General features: G+C 54.5%; 1 protein-coding gene across 1 annotated transcript in view; it reads right to left on the bottom strand.

The window, feature by feature from the left end:
• Positions 1-21,148, bottom strand: part of SHANK3 (SH3 and multiple ankyrin repeat domains 3) — a 200,030-nt gene that overhangs the window by 132,629 nt on the left and 46,253 nt on the right. The window contains exons 5-9 of the mRNA XM_048301897.1: positions 17,374-17,482; positions 12,727-12,878; positions 11,593-11,760; positions 9,361-9,477; positions 4,839-4,916 (exon numbers count right to left, since the gene is read on the bottom strand). Of these exons, the coding sequence (XP_048157854.1) occupies positions 4,839-4,916; positions 9,361-9,477; positions 11,593-11,760; positions 12,727-12,878; positions 17,374-17,482 (624 nt within the window). The remainder of the gene's footprint in view (positions 1-4,838; positions 4,917-9,360; positions 9,478-11,592; positions 11,761-12,726; positions 12,879-17,373; positions 17,483-21,148) is intronic.

The following is a 21,148-nucleotide window of genomic DNA, read 5'->3' as shown; positions in this document are numbered from 1 at the left end:
CCCAGATCCTGAAGTCCTCAGTTCTCCAAGTCCCCAAATCCCCAAATCCCAAATCCCAAATCCCAAATCCCCAAATCCCCAAATCCCCCAATCCCAAATCCCCAAATCCCCCAATCCCAAATTCCCAAATTCCCAGATCCCTCAGGACCGACTCATTCCCGGCCAAGGAGCCACTTCCACTTGGATAGCTCCAGGAGAATCCTGGAATTCCGGCCCAACATCCAACATTGCCTTCCCACCGCCCATCCCGGGCCTTTCCCTGGCAGGAAGGAGAATCCAAAGGAACAAAATTCCTTGGAAAACCCAAACGAACAAAATCCTCAGAAAACCCAAAGGTAAAAAAATTCTTGGAGAATCCAAAGGAAAAAATTCCTCGGAAAGCCCAAAGGAACAAAATCCTTGGAGAATCCAAAGGGGCTGCCCAGGGAGGTTCGGAGTCGCCATCCCTGGACGTGTCCAAGGAATTCCTGGAATTCCACTCCGGGCTGGGATTGGGCCCAATTTGGACTCGGTGACCTTGGAATTCTTTCCCAGCCTCAATAATCCCGGGATCCTGGGAGGTCGGGTTAACACAGAAGCAACAAAGGAACCAAACTTTTCCCGTGTTTCTTCCAGAAATGGGGGAAAACTTCCAAATTCAGCCTTTCCCAGCTTTTCCCAGCCTATCCCAGCTTTTCCCAGCATTTCCCAGCCTTTCCCATTTTCCCCCAGTTTTTCCCAGCCTTTCCCAGCCTTTCCCAGTTTTTCCCAGCCTTTCCCAGCCTTTCCCAGCTTCTCCCAGTTTTTCCCAGCCTTTCCCAGCTTTTCCCAGCTTTTCCCAGCTTCTCCCAGTTTTTCCCAGCCTTTCCCAGCCTTTTCCATTTTTTCCCAGCCTTTCCCAGCCTTTCCCATTTTCTCCCAGCGTCTCCCAACTTTTCCCAGCCTCTCCCAGCTTTTCCCAGTTTTTCTCAGCCTTTCCCAGCCTTTCCCAGCTTCTCCCAGCTTCTCCCAGTTTTTCCCAGCCTTTCCCAGGCTCCCACACTTCCTCGGGAATGGGAAGCAGCTGGATCGGGATGATCCGGGATGAAAACCAGCGGGAACAACCAGACCCAGCTCGGGCCCATCCCACCCTTTTCCCACGGGAATCGGGGTTATCCAGGTGTTCCACACTTCCAAGAGCCACCCGGGGCTCATTTGCATCTCATTTGCATCGCATTTGCATCCTGACTTGTGACCAGGGATAAATTTATCCCGGTGACTCAGAGCCTCCAGCTCCCTCCATTCCCAGCTGGAATTTTCCCACTCTCCTCAATATTTCTCTCCCTTTTTCCCACTTTTCCAAGCCCAAAATTCCCTGTTCCACCCATCCCGAGCCGGAGCTGGGAGCGATTCCCGGGATTGCCAGGAAAAAGGAAAATTCAGGTTGGAAATGGAGGGAAAGCTTCGGATATTCCAGGGTTTCCTCCCTTTTTCCTGGAATTTTTTCCTCCACACCTGAGGATTCCTCTCTTTTTCCCTCAAGTTCCCTCCCAATCCCGATTTTTCTGCCTTTCCTTGGATTTCAATCCAGAAATTCTGCTCTGCCAGAGGTCACGGGGTTGGGAAAGAAGGAGAAATGACTGGAATTTGGGGAATTTGGAAGGAAAAAGAAACTGAAAGATGGGAAAGGAGCATTTGGACTTCTGAGTTCATCCCATAAAAAATTAACGGATGATCCCAGCAATCCAAAGATGGATTCTCCCAAAATTCCAAGTCCGAGTGAAAAATTAGGAGTTTCATTGGAAGTCCGGCTTGGGAATGTTCCTGAAAATGGGTTGGGAGTCATGGAATTATGGGATCATGGAGCACATCCCAGCTTTGTTCGGGAATTCTGTTGTCCGCTGGTTTTATCGTGGATTCATGGAATGGTTTCGGTTGGAAAGGGCCTTAAAGCCCATCCTGATCCCATTCCATGGGCAGGGACCCCTTCCCCTATCCCAGATTCCTTCAATCCCATCCCATGGATCCCATGGATCCCATCCCATTGATCCTGTCCTATCCCATGGATCCCCTGGATCCCATCCCATCCCATCCCATGGATCCCATGGATCCCATCCCATCCCATGGATCCCGTGGATCCCATCCCATCCCATCCCATCCCATGGATCCCATCCCATTGATCCTGTCCTATCCCATGGATCCCATCCCATGGATCCCATGGATCCCATGGATCCCATCCCATCCCATCCCATCCCATCCTATGGATCCTATCCCATGGATCCCATCCCATCCCATGGATCCCATGGATCCCATGGATCCCATCCCATCCCATCCCATCCTATGGATCCTATCCCATGGATCCCATCCCATCCCATCCCATCCCATGGATCCCACAGATCCCATCCCATCCCATGGATCCCATCCCATGGATCCCATCCCATGGATCCCATCCCATGGATCCCATGGATCTCATGGATCCCATCCCATCCCATGGATCCCATCCCATCCCATCCCATGGATCCCATCCCATTGATCCTATCCTATCCCATGGATCCCATCCCATCCCATCCCATGGATCCCATGGATCCCATGGATCCCATCCCATCCCATCCTATGGATCCTATCCCATAGATCCCATGGATCCCATCCCATAGATCCCATGGATCCCATCCCATCCCATGGATCCCATCCCATCCCATCCCATCCCATCTCCAATTATCGACTCCTTCCCAATGATTTTCCAGCTTCCCGTGATCCCAGAAAACACCAGGCTGATCCTTTGCCGTGGATTTAATCCGCCCTCTTCCCAAACTTTCCCACCTTTCCCTGGCCTGGCTCCCAGCACATCTCAGCTTTGTTCCCGACTTCCCGAATGCTGGCACCGCTCCCGGGTCAATCCCGCTGCTCCCAGCTGGCGGCTCCATCTGGGCCGCCATTCCCGACTTCTCCGCATCCCACGGATGCAGCCGGGAGGTGGCACCGGGATCTGGCACCCCACAAACCCCGGGAGCAGCAGATGGATCCCTACGGATGAGCCGAGCGGGAAAAACCCATCCCGGCGCTGCCAGACATGGAATTTGATCCAAAACTTCCAGGAAATCCCCGGCGTGGAGCGCGAGGGGTGGGAAAATGGAGGATTTCCCTGGAATTCCGGAGCCCCTTGGCTTGGGAGAGGCCCTGGAGCCAGGCAGGAAGAACTTCCTGCCTCAAATCCCGCCGGGAATATCTTGAAGGGACACAGAAAGGTCAGAAATCCTGGGAAATCCGGAGCTGGATCCACAGGGATCATGGAGCCGACTGCTGGCCCTGGCCAGGACATCCCAAAAATCCCTGGGAGCGTTTTCCAAGCATTCCTGGAATTCTGGGATCCACAGAGGTCATGGGTCCAAATCCTGGCCCTGGCCAGGACATCCCAAAAATCCCTGGGAGCATTTTCCAAGCATTCCCGGAGCTCCGGCAGCCTTGGGAATGCGCCCATTCCCTAGGAATGTTCAGTGTCCGACACCCTCTGGATGCGGAACCTCTTCCTGAAATCCAACCAGAACCTCCCGGCTTTAGGGATCCCACTGGAACGGGCTCCCCTTTTCCCGGGAATTTTTTCCTCCACACCTGAGGGTTTCCTCCTTTTTTCCTGGAATTTTTTAATCCACAGAATGGGCCAGAAAAGCTTTGGACACTCCAGGGTTTCCTCCCCTTTTCCTGGAATTTTTTCCTCCACACCTGAGGTTTCCTCCCTTTTTCCTGGAATTTTTCCTCCATGGAATGGGCTGGGAAAGCTTTAGATACCTGGAGGTTTCCTTCCTTTTCCCTGGAATTTTTTCCTCCACACCTGAGGTTTCCTCCCTTTTTCCTGGAATTTTTCCTCCATGGAATGGGCTGGGAAAGCTTTGGATACCTCAGGGTTTCCTCCTTTTATCCTGGATTTTTTTCCTCCATGGAATTGCCTGGGAAATCTTTGGACACCTGAGGGTTTCCTCCCTTTTCCCTGGAATTTTTTCCTCCATGGAATTGCCTGGGAAATCTTTGGACACCTGAGGGTTTCCTCCCTTTTTCCTGGATTTTTTTCCTCCATGGAATGGGCTGGGAAAGCTTTGGACACCTGAGGGTTTCCTGCCTTTTTCCTGGAATTTTCTCCTCCATGCAACGGGCTGGGAAAACTGCAGGAATCCAGGAATGTTTGGGATGAGCCAGCACCGGGATCCCACTGGAAGAGGAGGCAGGGAAGGAGGAAATCCGGGATTTCTCCATCCCAGGATTCAGCTCGATTCCCGAGTCACTGCTCACATCCATAAAAAACCCCTTGGGATCGACAGGAAAGAAAATTCCGACGGATTTGTGCAGCTTTGGGATTTTTTTCCATACGAATCCCAAGGAATTCTTGATTTTCCATCGATATTTAAAATTCCCGGTGCTGTGGCCACGTTTGGATGGATCCTCCCATTTTTAATGGTTGGAAAAGCAAGAAAATTCCCCAAAAAAACCCCCAAGGAATTCAATAATCCGGAGGACCTGTGGCTGCTCCATCCCTGGAATTGTCCAAGGTTGGACAGGGCTTGGAAAAACCTGGGATAATGGGAGATATCCATGGAATTTGAGGTCTTCCTGCTCCTTTGCCAAGGATTCCCCTCCATCCCAAACATTCCCATCCCAAAAAACCAGCAACAGCTTCTCCTTTCCACCTCCGGATCCCACATTCCCACATTCCCATCCTCTCCCAGAAATTCCGTGCGCTTTTTCCTCCCTCCTGCTCCGGTGCCAAACGCTCATCCCAAATCCTTTCCCAGTGGGATAAATCCCACCTGGAAAAATCCCTGGACACGTGGCAGAGCTGCTGTGGGAAGAACAGGAAGCTCCAGGGGATTCCCGGGAATTCTCCTCACCTGGAATGCCGTCTGGCTGTTGTAATTCCGGATTTCCTTGCTGGCGCCTCGGAAGAGGAGAACCCGGGCACAGCTTTCCTGGGAAGGGAAAAAAAACCGGGAAAACGGGAATTAGAGCGGGATTGGGGGGGAAACGGATCCAACCGCGCTCCGGAAAATCCTTTGGGAAGAGGGAGGATGAGCATTCCCTAAGGATTGGGCATTCCCAACTGGAAACGGAGCAAGTTAAGGAATCATGGAATTCCAGGCTGGATCGGGTTGGAAGGGATTTTTGGGATCATCCAGATCCAACTTCTCCAAGGATTCTGCCTCTTTTCCAAGGATTCTGCCCCTTTTCCAAGGATCCTCCTCCTTCCCTAAGGATTCTCCTCCTTTTCCCAGGATTCTGCCTCTTCTCCAAGGATTCTGCCTCTTTTCCAAGGATTCTCCTCCTTTTCCAAGGATCCTCCTCCTTCCCTAAGATTCTCCTCCTTTTCCCAGGATTCTGCCCCTTTTCCAAGGATTCTGCCTCTTTTCCAAGGATTCTCCTCCTTTTCCAAGGATCCTCCTCCTTCCCTAAGATTCTCCTCCTTTTCCCAGGATTCTGCCCCTTTTCCAAGGATTCTCCTCCTTTTCCAAGGATTCTGCCCCTTTTCCAAGGATTCTGCCCCTCCTTTTCCAAGGATCCTCCTCCTTCCCTAAGGATTCTCCTCCTTTTCCCAGGATTCTGCCCCTTCTCCAAGGATTCCGGGACACATTCCCCAGCTCCTGCTGTTCCCTAAAGCCTTTGGCTTGTTGGGAATGTTCATTCCGGGATTTCAGGAGCTCCTGGACCCTCCAATCCCGCTCTCCTCACCCCATTCCAGAGGGCGGGAATGTGATCTCGGATTCCTGCATGTGCAGAACGATCCCAACCCAATTCCCACTTCCAGAAAAGCAGGGATCCATTTTTAAAGTCTCAAAACTTGGGAATTCCCTTCCTAATCCCAAAAAATCCCCTTCAGACAATGGATAAAGGTCTCTGGGAAGGAGGAAAAGCTCCAGGAGAAATCCTCAGATCCCAGCAGAGACCAGAGAGGGATTTTCCATCCCCCTGGAATTCTGAACTGAGTTGGGAACCACCTGGAAAATGGGACAGGAATGGTGCCTGCTCCAAAATTCCAGGATTCCGGGAAGAATTGAGGGATATTTGAGAGAAGAACGGGATTCCGGGCCTTGTGTTTTTCCCTGGAAGCCACGGAATGTGGAATTCCAACGGAATGGGAGCAAACTGGGAACCTCCACCCACCCGGCCGCTCCTTCCCAAGCAATTCCGGGGAGCGGGAAGAGGAAATGGGAGGGAAAATTCCAGAAAAGATTGGGAAGCGAAGCAGCAAAATATTTTGGGAATGGGAGGGGTTAAACCATGGGAATGGGAGGGGTTAAACCATGGGATGGGAGGGGTTAATCCATGGAATGGGAGGGGTTAATCCATGGAATGGGAGGGTTAATCCATGGGATGGGAGGGGTTAAACCATGGGAATGGGAGGGGTTAAAACTTGGGAATGGGAGGGGTTAAAACATGGAATGGGAGGGGATAAAACATGGAATGGGAGGGGTTAATCCATGGGATGGAAGGGGTAAATCCATGGAATGGGAGGGGTTAAAACTTGGGAATGGGAGGGGTTAAACCACGGGAATGGGAGGGATAATCCATGGGAATGGGAGGGGTTAAAATGTGGGAATGGGAGGGATAATCCATGGAATGGGAGGGGTTAAACCATGGGAATGAGAGGGTTAAAACATGGGATGGGAGGGGTTAAAACATGGGAATGGGAGGGATAATCCATGGGATGGAAGGGGTTAATCCATGGGAATGGGAGGGGTTAAACCATGGGAATGGGAGGGGTTAAAACATGGAATGGGAGGGGATAAAACATGGAATGGGAGGGGTTAATCCATGGGATGGGAAGGGTTAAACCATGGAATGGGAGGGTTAATCCATGGGAATGGGAGGGGTTAAACCATGGGAATGGGAGGGGTTAAACCATGGGAATGGGAGGGATAATCCATGGGATGGAAGGGGTTAATCCATGGGAATGGGAGGGGTTAAAACTTGGGAATGGGAGGGGATAAAACATGGAATGGGAGGGGATAAAACTTGGGAATGGGAGGGGTTAATCCATGGGATGGGAGGGGTTAAACCATGGAATGGGAGGGGTTAAACCATGGGAATGGGAGGGGTTAAACCATGGGAATGGGAAGGGTTAAAATTTGGGAATGGGAGGGATAATCCATGGGATGGAAGGGGTTAATCCATGGGAATGGGAGGGGTTAAACCATGGGAATGGGAGGGGTTAAACCATGGGAATGGCAGAGATTGGATCATGGAATGTTCTCTCGATCATGGAATGTTCTCTCAGGAAATCCCAAATCCGGCTGGGACCAGGTCCGGCCTCATCCCAGGACAGGGAGCGGAATCCACACAGAAGAACCCTCGGGATTTGGGGAAAGAGGAGCAGCCTCATCCCAGGCTAGGGAGAGGATTCCAGCCTCTGGATTTGGGAATGGGGAGATCCAGGAGAATCCCAGGTTGGTGCCACCTCCCCCGTGGTGTCCCCTGGCCCCAAATCCCAAAGATTCCACCACGGAATGTTCTCCTGTGGAACCCAAAATCGGGAACTATGAGGAGAAACAGACTCAACCAAGGACAGGGATGGATCCCACCCTCTGGATTTGGGAATGGGGAGATCCAGGAGAATCCCAGGTTGGTGCCACCTCCCCCGTGGTGTCCCCCAGCCCCAAATCCCAAAGATTCCACCACGGAATGTTCTCCTGTGGAACCCAAAATCGGGAGCTATGAGGAGAAACAGACTCAACCAAGGACAGGGACGGATCCCACCCTCTGGATTTGGGAATGGGGAGATCCAGGAGTGTCCCAGGCTGGTGCCACCTCCCCCGTGGTGTCCCCTGGCCCCAAATCCCAAAGATTCCACCACGGAATGTTCTCCCGTGGAACCCAAAATCGGGAACTATGAGGAGAAACAGACTCAACCAAGGACAGGGATGGATCCCACCCTCTGGATTTGGGAATGGGGAGATCCAGGAGAATCCCAGGCTGGTGCCACCTCCCCCATGGTGTCCCCTGGCCCCAAATCCCAAAGATTCCACCACGGAATGTTCTCCTGTGGAACCCAAAATCGGGAGCTATGAGGAGAAACAGCCTCATCCAAGGACAGGGATGGATCCCACCCTCTGGATTTGGGAATGGGGAGATCCAGGAGAATCCCAGGTTGGTGCCACCTCCCCCATGGTGTCCCCCAGCCCCAAATCCCAAAGATTCCACCATGGAATGTTCTTCCATGGAACCCAAACCCAGGAGCTGTGAGGAGAAACAGCCTCATCCAAGGACAGGGATGGATCCCACCCTCTGGATTTGGGAATGGGGAGATCCAGGAGAATCCCAGGCTGGTGCCACCTCCCCCGTGGTGTCCCCTCGGCCCCAAATCCCACAGATTCAACCACGGAATGTTCTCCTGTGGAACCCAAAATCGGGAACTATGAGGAGAAACAGCCTCATCCAAGGACAGGGATGGATCCCACCCTCTGGATTTGGGAATGGGGAGATCCAGGAGAATCCCAGGCTGGTGCCACCTCCCCCATGGTGCCCCCTGTCCCCAAATCCCACAGATTCCACCATGGAATGTTCTCCTGTGGAACCCAAACCCAGGAACTGTGAGGAGAAACGGCCTCATCCAAGGACAGGGACGGATCCCACCCTCTGGATTTGGGAATGGGGAGATCCAGGAGTGTCCCAGGCTGGTGCCACCTCCCCCGTGGTGCCCCCTGGCCCCAAATCCCACAGATTCAACCATGGAATGTTCTCCTGTGGAACCCAAACCCAGGAACTGTGAGGAGAAACGGCCTCATCCAAGGACAGGGACGGATCCCACCCTCTGGATTTGGGAATGGGGAGATCCAGGAGAATCCCAGGCTGGTGCCACCTCCCCCGTGGTGTCCCCTGGCCCCAAATCCCAAAGATTCCACCACGGAATGTTCTCCTGTGGAACCCAAAATCGGGAACTATGAGGAGAAACGGCCTCATCCAAGGACAGGGATGGATCCCACCCTCTGGATTTGGGAATGGGGAGATCCAGGAGAATCCCAGGCTGGTGCCACCTCCCCCATGGTGCCCCCTGTCCCCAAATCCCACAGATTCCACCATGGAATGTTCTCCTGTGGAACCCAAACCCAGGAACTGTGAGGAGAAACGGCCTCATCCAAGGACAGGGACGGATCCCACCCTCTGGATTTGGGAATGGGGAGATCCAGGAGTGTCCCAGGCTGGTGCCACCTCCCCCGTGGTGCCCCCTGGCCCCAAATCCCAAAGATTCAGCCATGGGAGCCAATCCCAGGAGCTCCTGTGGAACCCAATCCCAGGTGCTGTGAGGAGAAACAGCCTCATCCAAAGACAGGGATGAATTCCACCCTCTGGATTTGGGAATGGGGAGATCCAGGAGAATCCCAGGCTGGCTCCACCTCCCCCGTGGTGTCCCCGTCCCACCTGGTTGTAGAGGGCGCAGATGTGCAGCGCGGTGTTTCCTGAGGCGTTCTGGGCCGTCATGTCCGCTCCGTAGAACAGGAGATGCTCCAGGTGCTGCACGTGGCCGTAGCGACAGGCCTGCTCCGGAGGCGGAAAAACAGGGAAAAGCGGGAATCAGGGAGCAGCAGGAACCGGAGGAATCCCCGAAATCCTCCACTGGATTCAGGCAGGCTCGGAAAGTTGGATGTGGAAGCTGGGAATTCTGTGGGAATGGAGGGGGCTCCTCCCAGCTCCACCTGGGCGGCCGTGGGATAAATCAGCCCGGGATCAACGGGAAAAGTTTGGATCATCCTGGATCCTGAGGTTCCTCCGGGCTGGTTGGTGGCTCGGGGTGAACTCAGAGCCCCAGATCCCTGGAAAACTGGGATGTTTTCCTCCAGGTTTGGTCCATCCTGGCATTCGAGGATCAGCCAAAGAGGTGGAGGCAGCAGAGAGAGTTGGATCCAAGAATTGGGATCACACGGACACATCCCTGGAGTTTTTATCCCCCTCTCGGAGTGGGGGTGTAGTGGGAGATATTCCAATGGGATCCCATCCCTCCTTCTCCCAAAGGATCTCCGAAAGTCAGCGCTCCTGACTCCCAATCCAAGTAGTTCTCCAAATGCCCTTGGAGAACAGGGATTCGGTGTGGAAAACAGGGATAGGCACAACTGGGATTTGGATCCGGGATCCCAAAGTGCTCTCCACGGAGCCAGCCTTCCTTTGGGAAGGATCCCAACCACTGGGAGAGGCCGGAAAATCTGGGATGGAGCCAGAGCTGGCGCAGTGCAGCCCTCAGCCCCGGGAACGGGATGAGCTCATCCATGGACAGCATTCCCAGAGCCCAGGCCTCAACTCCAGGCATGGAATGACCCCATCCATGGGCACCAGGAGAACATTCCCGTGGCCAGATCCCATCCCTGCAGATCCCGTTCCACCTGGTGGATCTCCTGCCAGCCCCATCCATGGGCACCAGGAGAGCATTCCCAGGGTCCAACCCTCAATCCCAATCCAGCCCTCAACCCTGGGTATGGAACCACCCCATCCATGGGCACCAGGACAACATTCCCATGACCAGATCCCATCCCTGCAGATCCCATCCCACCTGGTGGATCTCCTGCCAGCCCCATCCATGGGCACCAGGAGAGCATTCCCATGGCCTGATCCCATCCCTGCAGATCCCATCCCACCTGGGGGGTCTCCTGCCAGCCCCATCCATGGGCACCAGGAGAACATTCCCATGGTTGGATCCCATCCCTGCAGATCCCATCCCACCTGGGGGGTCTCCTGCCAGCCCCATCCATGGGCACCAGGAGAACATTCCCATGGCCGGATCCCATCCCTGCAGATCCCATCCCACCTGGGGGGTCTCCTGCCAGCCCCATCCATGGGCACCAGGAGAACATTCCCATGGTTGGATCCCATCCCTGCAGATCCCATCCCACCTGCTGGATCTCCTGCCAGCCCCATCCATGGGCACCAGGAGAACATTCCCATGGTTGGATCCCATCCCTGCGGATCCCATCCCACCTGGTGGATCTCCTGCCAGCCCCATCCATGGGCACCAGGAGAACATTCCCATGGTTGGATCCCATCCCTGCGGATCCCATCCCACCTGGTGGATCTCCATCCATGGGCACCAGGACAACATTCCCAGAGTCCAGCCCTCAACCCTGGGTATGGAACCACCCCATCCATGGGCACCAGGAGAGCATTCCCATGGCCTGATCCCATCCCTGCAGATCCCATCCCACCTGGTGGATCTCCATCCATGGGCACCAGGAGAGCATTCCCAGGGTCCAACCCTCAATCCCAATCCAGCCCTCAACCCTGGGTATGGAACCACCCCATCCATGGGCACCAGGAGAACATTCCCAGAGTCCAACCCTCAATCCCAATCCACCCCTCAATCCCAGGGGTGGAACCACCCCATCCATGGGCACCAGGACAGCATTCCCATGGTTGGATCCCATCCCTGCAGATCCCATCCCACCTGGTGGATCTCCATCCATGGGCACCAGGAGAACATTCCCAGAGTCCAGCCCTCAACCCTGGGTATGGAACCACCCCATCCATGGGCACCAGGAGAACATTCCCAGAGTCCAACCCTCAATCCCAATCCACTCCTCAATCCCAGGGGTGGAACCACCCCATCCATGGGCACCAGGAGAACATTCCCATGGCCGGATCCCATCCCTGCAGATCCCGTCCCACCTGGTGGATCTCCTGCCATCCGTTCTCGTCCACGCAGCCGAGCCGGGCGTAGTCGTGCAGCAGGAGCTCGCAGCAGTAGGGGTCCCCCCCCACCATGGCACTGTGGTAGAGCGGGGTCAGCCCCCGGCTGTCCTTGTAATCCGGGGATGCTCCCAGATCCAGCAGCGTCTGCCAGGGAAGCAGGGAAAAGTTCCTCAGGGAATGCCCAGGATGAGGCGCTCACCCCGTGTGCCGTGGGAGGGAGGAGGGAAGGAAGGAGGGAAGGAAGGAGGGAAGGAAGGGAGGGAGGGAGGGAGGAAGGAAGGAAGGAAGGAAGGGAGGGAGGGAGGGAGGAAGGAAGGAAGGAAGGAAGGGAGGGAGGGAGGGAGGAAGGAAGGAAGGAAGGAAGGAAGGAAGGAAGGAAGGAAGGAAGGAAGGAAGGAAGGAAGGAAGGAAGGAAGGAAGGAAAATCTGGGAAGTGGAGGGGACAAGGGGAAGGAAGGAGCAGGAGGAGGAAGAGACAGAGGGGAAGGAAAGAGGGATGGAGGGGGAGGAGGAAAGAAAAATCTGGGAAAGAGGAGGGAGGGAGAGAAGGAGGGAAAAAGGAAGGGATGGAGGGAAAGGAGGGAAAGGAGGAGAGGAAGGAGAGAAGGAGGAAAGGAGGGAAAAGAGAGGGAGAGAGGGAAGGAGGAAAGGAGGGAGGGAAGGAGAGAAAATCTGGGAAAGGGGAGGAGAGAAGAGGGAAGGAGGGAGGGAAAGAGGGAGAGAGGAAGGGAGGGGAGGAGGGAAAGGATGGAAGGAGGGAGGGAAGGAAGGAAAGAGGAAATGGAGGGAAAAATCAGGGAAGGGAAGGGAAGGGAAGGGAAGGGAAGGGAGGGAAGGGAAGGGAAGGGAAGGGAAGGGAAGGGAAGGGAAGGGAAGGGAAGGGAAGGGAAGGGAAGGGAAGGGAAGGGAAGGGAAGGGAAGGGAAGGGAAGGGAAGAGGAAGGGAAGGGAAGGATGAGGAAAGGAAGAGGAAAGGAAGAGAAAAGGAAGAGGAAAGGGAAGGAAGAGGAAAGGGAAGGAAGAGGAAAGGAAGGAAGAGCGGGAATGAGGAAGGAAAAGCGGGAATGAGGAAGGAAAAGCGGGAATGAGGAAGGAAAATCCCACCACTGACCAGCAAGGCCGAGTGATTCCGACACCTCACGGCTTTGTGCAGCGCCGTCATTCCCTCCCGGGTCCGGAAATCCAGGTGGGCTCCGCCATTCCGGAGGGCTTTGATCATGTCGGCGCTGAGCTCCAGCTGGGCCGCCGCCGTCAGGGGACACTCTGGAAGGACACGGGAATGTGGGAGATCCATGGAATGTCCATCACATCCATGGGAATGTCTCCCGATGGGATTCCAGCTGGAAGTGCCCACGGACATCTCCACGGGGGTTTGGGATCGGCTCCGTGGGAACGGGAGCACCGTGGAGGCCAAATGTGGGAGCTGCTCCCTTCCAGGTGCTCCCAAGGATCTCCTGAGGAGCGGGAATGGGAATTGGATGGCAAATTCTGGGATTAGGTGGCAAAGCACCCAAAATATCTTGGGAATGGGATCTGTGAATCCATGGATTCTTCTCGGCCCCTTGGGAATTCCCAAACTGGGTGCTACGAATGGAAAAAGGCTCATCCCGGGATAAAGGGGGATCCCAATCAGGAGAAATCTCTGGATGCTCCCGACTTTCCTTGAGGTCACTGCTCCAAATCCCACAAATCCTGCTGGGTATCCCGAGAATTCCAGGTCCCTTGGGATGTAGATGGGATTCCCAGAGGAGAGTGGGAAGGAAAGTGCCCAAAATGTAAGGAATTCCATGGGATTGGGTGCGGGACACCCCATGGACACGAAGGGAAGAAGAAAAGGCCGGAATTCCGTGGCTGGTTTGCCCCAGCAGGAAATCATGGAAAAGGGATTGGCAATTAATGAGGGAATTCAGGAATTTCTGGGATCCACAGCAGGAAAGAAGCAGCAGGAGAAGACTTTGCACATTCCATGGGAAAGTTCTGGATCCTCGGGATAAGGAGGGGCTGGAGCGAGGCCAGGGAAGGGAGCGGAGCTGGGAAGGGGCTGGAAAACTCCTGGGGGGGCCGGGAAGGGGCTGGAAAACTCCTGGAAAAGTCCTGGGGGAGCCGGGAAGGGGCTGGAAAAGTCCTGGGGGAGGTGGGAAGGGGCTGGAAAACTCCTGGGGGGGCCGGGAAAGGGCTGGAAAAGTCCTGGAAAAGTCCTGGGGGAGCCGGGAAGGGGCTGGAAAACTCCTGGGGGGGCCGGGAAGGGGCTGGAAAAGTCCTGGAAAACTCCTGGGGGGGCCGGGAAGGGGCTCAGCCTGGAGCGAAGGAGGCTCCGGGGGCACCTTCGGGATGGGCTTTGAGGTCCTTCCCAGCCAAAGCAGCCCGGGCTCCTGGAATTCGGGAATCCTTGCCCACGGAATGCCGGCAGTGCCTCGGGAAGGGCCCGCGAGCCCCCCCGGGCTGGGCAGGGGCTGCCAGGGATCCGTGCAGGGAGAGGCCGGGAAAAGCGGGATCTGGCCCGGGATCGGGGCCGCGGGAGCTTTGCCGGGAGCCGGGCAGGGATCGGGAACGGCCTCGTGGCTCTGCACAGCTCCTGCCCGGAGGCAGCGGGGATCGGGATCTGCTGTGGGAATGAGGCCGGGAAAAGAGGGAACGGCCTCGGGCTGCGCCGGGGGAGGGGCAGGGGCAGATCTGGGAATTTCCCCATGGAAAGGGCGCTCAGGCCTTGGAACTGCCCGGGGAGGTTTGGAGTCGCCATCCTCGGAGGTGTCCGAGGAATTCCTGGAATTCCACTCCGGGCTCTGCGCTGGGATTGGGCCTGGCTTGGACTCGGTGCCCTTGGAATTCTTTCCCAACCTCGCTGATCCCGGAATTCTGGGATTCTCCGAGAGCACCACGGGCGTTCCCAGCCCCTGGAACATCTGGAGCTTCTCCCACTCGTTGTTGGGATGAATTCCGGGATGGCTGCTCCGAGGGCAGCTGAGCTGGAGCTGGATTGGGCTCATTCCTCTCCCCTTTTCCATGGATTTTCCTCCACCGTTCCCTCCTTTTCCTCCCCCACCCCCTGCTATTCCTGGGAAATCCATTTGGAATTCGCTGCCTCACGGATCCCATTCCCAGGCCGAGTTTTCCGTCCTCTGCCGAGCCGGAACGTGCGGGAAGGTTGACAAAACCCCAGGAATTTTTGCTGAGTCTCCTCGGATTTTTTGGGATTTCATGGAATAACTCCCCGTGGGATCTGCTCCGGGAGGGCTTTTCCAACCTCTGGAATTCCGGGATTTCTGTGTTTAATTCCAGGGAACGCCTTGAGTTTTCCAAGGGCTGGGAAGTGCCGCGTCATGCTGCAAAGCGGGAGCGGCTCCAGAGGCTCCACGGAAAACTGGGAGCTTCCCTGCTTGGAAAAATGCATTCCTGCAGGGAATAATCCCATTCACGGACTGGGAATAACCGGGATGAACCATTCCCGCTTGGAAAAAGTGTTTTCCTGCAGAATTTAATCCCATGAAGGGGACTGGGAATAACTGGGATGAGCCATAAAATCCCCTGAGCTTTGTGGGACACCCTGAGCTGATCCCAAGGGCATTCTGAACTTCGGGAATCTTCATTTAAATGGATTTGGGGGGAGCTTTTAAGCTGTTCCAAGGATTTATTCCCATTGTCCAGGCTCTGCTTGGATGGAAAAATAGGGAAAATCCACTTTGGGAAGCACAGCCGGCCCCATTTGCTGCTGTTCCCATTTCAGCTATTCCAGGGCAGATATTCCAGGAAAGATTCCCTGGCTTTGAAAGGGATGAAAAAGCTCCAAAACTTCGCAGTTGCTTCCTGTGGAGACACTGAAAAAGTGGGAAAAAAACCCCCAAAAAAACGGAGCCGGGAGAATTTTCCGTTGTTCTGAAATTAAAGGCAAACCCCAGGGATGGTTTTGCCGGAGAAAAGAGGGGGGGGAAAAAAAAATCCTGGGATATTTAATGAGGAGCAGCAGGAGAGGGAGAGGAGCCCAGGAAAACGTTGGAATGACAAAGGATTCTCGGCCACGCAGCAAAATCCCGAAAATAATGCGGGGAAAAATTGCAGCAGGAATCGGGAATGGGGGAGGGAAAGGGATGGGGAGGAAGGCTGGGAAAACTGGGAATGTTCCCCTGGAGAAGAGAAGGATCCAGGGAGAGCTTCCAGCACATTCCAGGGCCTAAAGGGGCTCCAGGAGAGCTGCAGAGGGACTGGGGCCAAGGCATGGAGGGCCAGGAGCCAGGGAATGGCTTCCCAGTGCCAGAGGGCAGGGCTGGATGGGAGATTGGGAATTGGGAATTGCTGGCTGGGAGGGTGGGCAGGGGCTGGCCCAGGGTGCCCAGAGCAGCTGGGGCTGCCCCTGGATCCCTGGCAGTGGCCAAGGAAAGGCCGGAGCAGCCTGGGATCCGCTGGGATGAAAGCTCGGGAATGGTTCCGGGAGCAGCTCAGAGCAGGGGAGGCCTCTGCCCTCTGGAAAAGCCACGGGATGCGGAGAAGATCCCGAGTTTCCAACACAATCCTGGAGAACGCCCCCAAAAATTCCCGCAGGGATCGTTTTTCCCCCTCCCCCGGCAGATCAGGAGAAGAAAAATCCCAGGAAGTGGGAAGGGGATGAATCCTGGTTGTTTGTCGGGATCTGCGCTGCATTCCCTGAGTCCCAACCCAGCGGGAATTCCAGCCGCATTCCCGATGGGATGAAGGGAGCGCTTGTGCAGAAAAGGAGGAAAATTTGGCTGCTGGAATTTCAAAAATTCCAGGCTTTGGGTCCCCATTCCGCTTTTTAAGATGGAATTTGTGTCAGGAGCTCCGAGGCTGTTCCCGTTATCCCGAAGGAAAAGCAAATCCCGGATCAGGTTCCACAAGGATGGGATGGGATGGGATGGGATGGGATGGGATGGGATGGGATGGGATGGGATGGGATGGGATGGGGGAATTCTTGGAGCAATCCCAGAACCGCGAGGAGCAGCCGGGGATCCTGCGGGATGCATCCCACAGGCGGAACTTTGAGAATGCTCGGGTTCCATGGAATTCTGCTGGCCAGAGATGGAGCCGGAGCGGAGCAGCCCATTCCCAGCTCATTCCCGGCCCATTCCCGGCCCATTCCCGGCCCATTCCCAGCTCATTCCCATCCCATTCCCGGCACATTCCCGGCTCATTCCCGGCTCATTCCCTTCCCATTCCCATCCCATTCCCATCTCATTCCCGGCCCATTCCCAGCTCATTCCCGGCCCATTCCCGGCCCATTCCCGGCCCATTCCCAGCTCATTCCCATTCCATTCCCGGCTCATTCCCGGCTCATTCCCACCCTCCTCTTCCAGCATCCAGCCCAGGCTTCCCAGGAAATCCACGGGAAGCAAAACAACATTCCCAAAAAAGCCCAAAGCTCCCAATCCAGGAATTGCCGAGAGATTCCAATTCCTCCATCCAACAGCGGCCGGAAAAGGCCAGGATTGGAAACAACACGGGAACGGGAAGGGAAAACATCCCAAACCCTCCATCCCACAGGAATAACGTGGGATCCCATCCCAGCAAACCCCAGCAGGGACTGGGAAGGGAAGAGCTGTCCCTGAGGAATGCCACATTCCCAAAATCCCCCAAAAAGTGGGAATTGTGCCGTAAACTCCCCCCCAAAAAACAACCGGGAGAGCATGGAAAACACTTCCAGAGGAAATCCTGGAGGAATTCCGGGAAGGAAGAGGGAATGTTGAGCTGATCTTTCCACTGCGGGTCCTGAAGCGCTCCCGAATCCAGAGGAAAAGGCGGAACTCACCTCCGGTGTCGGGATCGTGGAAGTTGGGATCCAGCCCCTTTTCCAGCAGCCTGCAGACCTTCTCCGAGTTGAGCATCTGCACGTATTCCATGAATTTCTTCAGATTCGCCTGGATCCGGGAAAAAAAACCCCGCCGTTAACATCCCCAAATTCCGCCAGCAATCCCAAAAAATGCACCAGGGAAACATCCCCATCCCGAAAAATCGAAACAAAAAAATCGGGATAACGGGGCCAAATCCCGTGAGGATGTGCCGCAAATCCACACGGAAAATTGTCCTTCCGTCGTCTCCTCAAACCGGGATTGCTGGAACATCCCACGGGAATTCCAACTTCCGGTCCCCCCTCCATCCCAAAGACGGAATTTTGCTCTCCCAAGCCTGAATTCCCAAAGATTTGCCTTTAATTCCCGAATTGTTGGGATTTTTCCTGGCTTTTTTCCACTTTGGGAAGCTCGGCTCGATGAGGTCATTATTAAATTCCCGAATTCTGGGAATTGCGGAGGCAGGAATGGCTCCGGTGTGAAAATCCCAGCTCCCACATTCCCAGATTTCCAGACTTTTCCTCGGAGGATTTTTTTGGGGCAGCTTATTCCAACCCCACCTTGCAAAATCCGGCTTTGGGAAAGGTCCTGGAAAATCTGACGCAGCAGAACTGTCAGGAGCCGAGGGAAAAATTTGGGAAAAGCTCCAAGCAAAGGGTGACGTTGAAGCCAGATTTGAAATCCAGGGAAAAACTCCTATTCCAGCATTTCCCCCCTTAATTCCATATGGAAAAATGATCGTTTTCAGGGAGCCCGGCAGGCGATTCCTGGGAAAGTTGAGGCCATTTTTCCCTATTTCCAGGAGTTGGAAGAGGGAGGATTTTTCCCAGGAGAGCTCCAGGAGCTTCTGGCAGCACCGGGAAAATCCAAACCCTCCAGAGGGGAAAAACTCACGGAGTGGGAACGGAGAGGGGAAAAGCTTCTCCCTCCGGAATGGGAAGGGAAGGAATTAAAAGAGGGAATTCCCGCCGAGGAACCGGAGGAAAGAAGGAATCTCGCGTTCCTTCCCCAGCCCAGGAATTCCTTTCCCGAAACCCCCGGCGGGCAAGGAATGCGATCCCATTCTTTCAAGAACTCCAGGAATTCTGGGCCAGGTTTTCCAATATTTCCAGGTGCCCCCGGAATAAAAACATTCTGCTCGTTATTCCCGGCAGGATGGGCGCTGGAAAAGCGGGATCACGGCCCAGCCCCTTCCCGCTGCTCTTCCCAGAAATCCAGGGAAAATGGAATCCTCTCCCAGGCTCCGGTTTGCTCCAAAGAGCTGGAATTAAGGCCGGCCGTGCCCTTGGAGCTGGGAGAGGCCGGAGCAGATCCATGGATCCGCCTCCCGCTCCCGGGCAGCAGCAAATGGATTCATTGATCCCACAGAAACGGGAAATTATGGATTTCCCGGCGCGGCAGGAAAACGTGGAGCCGTTCCCGGCCTCTGGAATTGGACAACTCATCCCGGTGGGAATCTCTGGAGCCATGGCACCGGGAATCATGGACTCTAAACTCGGAAAGTTTTCCGGCTTTGCTTTGATTCGGGTGACACCATCCAGAGGCTGCGAGATTCCGGATATTCCAGAGCCTCGGGATGTCCCACAATCCCGTCAATCCTGTCCAGCCCTTTAAATCCCAGAAAATCCAACATTTCCCTGCCCGAGGAACCAGACAGAGCCACGAATCCCAGGTTTTCCAAGGAAAATCTCAGTATTAAACACATAGAAAAGCAGAAATTCCCAGAAACCGATGGAGAAATTCCCAGGATTTGAAGCAAAAATTCCCCAGAAACTGAAACAGAAATTCCCAGAAATCGAAGCTGGAACCTCCCAGAAATCACAGCGTGAGTTCCCCAGGAACTGAAGCAGAAATTCCCAGAAACTGAAGGAGAAATTCCCAGGATTTGAAGCAGAAACTCCCACAAACCAAAGCAGAAATTCCTGGAAACCAAAGCAGGAATTCCCCAGAAACTGAAGGAGAAATTCCCGAGAAACCAAAGCATGAACTCCGAGAAACTGAAGCAGAAATTCCCAGGATTTGAGACAGAAATCCCCCCAGGAGCTGAAGCAGAAATTCCCAAAAACTGAAGCAGAAATTCCCAGGATTTGAAGAAGAAATTCCCAAAAACTGAAGCAAAAATTCCCAAGAAACCAAAGCAGAAACTCCAAGAAATTGAAGCAGAAATTCCCTGGAACTGAAACAGAAATTCCCAGGATTTGAAGCAGAAATTCCCCAAAAACCAAAGTAGGAACTTCCCAGAAACCGAAGCTGGACACCCCCGGGAGCTGACACAGAAATTCCCAGGATTTGAAGCAGAAATTCCCAGAAACTGCAGCAGGAATTTCTCAGGAACTGAAGCAGAAATTCCTGGGATTTCAAGGAGAAAGCCCCCAGGAACTGAAGCAGAAATTCCCAGAAATTGAAGCCGAAATTCCCAGAAATCCAAGCCGGAACCCCCCTGAATTCCCCAGGAACCGGAGCGGGAATTCCCCAGCATCCAAACCCTGCGGAATCTCCATGCTGGATTCCCAGCCATTCCCTGGAGCATCCCATTCCCGGCTCCGTTATCCCGGAATCCCGGAACGACCCCCGGCCGTTATCCTGATGTTCCCCCGGAGCCGGTACCGTTCCCGAGGCTCTCCGGGTGTCCCGGTGTCCCCGCGCCAGCCAGGAGCCCATCCCTGCTGCCGCTTCCCTCCGGATCCGGCTGCCGGAGCTGCTCCAATCCCACCCTTTCCCGGGAAATGTCGATCCGTGCCCGCTGTCCCGAGGCCGCTCGGTGTCGCTCCAACGGGCACGGAATGAGGATGGATTGGTGCTTATCCCTACTGGAATTGTGCCTTTGAGGCCTCGCTGATCCCATCCGGCATTCCCAAAATCCCACGGGCTCGGGAAGAGCAGCAGCTCAAGGAAAGGGGAAAAGGGAAAGGGAAAAGAGAAAGGGAAAGGGAAAGGGGAAAGGGAAAAGGGAAAAGAGAAAGGGAAAAGAGAAAGGGAAAGGGAAAGGGAAAGGGAAAGGGGAAAGGGAAAAGGGAAAAGGGAAAAGGGAAAGGGGGAAGCTGCTTCCCAAAATCCCACAGGCTCTGGAAAAGCAGCAGCCCAAGGAAAAGGGAAATGGGAAAAGGGAAGAGGGGAAAAGGGGGGAAAAAAGGAAATGGGAAAAGGGGAAAGGGAAACGAAAAGGGAATGGGGAAAGAAAAGGGAAAAGGGAAAGGGAAAGGAAAGGGAAAAGGGAAAAAGGGAAAAGGGAGAAGGGAAAAGGAGAAGGGAAAAAGGGAAAAAGGGAAAAAGGGAAAAAGGGAAAAAGGGAAAAAGGGAACGGGAAAAGGGAAAGCTCCTTCCCAAGGAAAAGGAAAATGGGAAAAGGGAAGAGGGGAAAAAAGGAAAAAAAAGGGAAAAGGGGAAAGGGAAACAAAAAGGGAAAAGGGAAAGGGAAAAGCTCCTTCCACCCATGGGCTCTGGAAAAGCAGCAGCTCAAGGAAAAGGGAAATGGGAAAAGGGGAAAGGGAAAAGGCGGAAAAAAGGAAAAGGGAAAAGGGAAATGGGAAATGGGAAAAGGGAAAAGGGAAATGGGAAAAGGGAAAAGGGAGAAGGGAAAAGGGAGAAGGGAAAAGGGAGAAGGGAAAAGGGAGAAGGGAAAAGGGAGAAGGGAAAAGGGAGAAGGGAAAGGGAAAAGGGGGAAAAGGAAAAGGGGAAAGGGAAAGGGAAAAGGGAAAAGGGGGAAAAGGGAAAGGGAAAAGGGAAAGGGAAAGG

The sequence above is a fragment of the Corvus hawaiiensis genome, chromosome 4 (assembly GCF_020740725.1).
Source record: "Corvus hawaiiensis isolate bCorHaw1 chromosome 4, bCorHaw1.pri.cur, whole genome shotgun sequence".
Lineage (NCBI taxonomy): Eukaryota > Metazoa > Chordata > Aves > Passeriformes > Corvidae > Corvus > Corvus hawaiiensis.
Note: the sequence above shows the minus strand (reverse complement) of the source record. Positions and strands in the feature narration are given on the sequence as shown.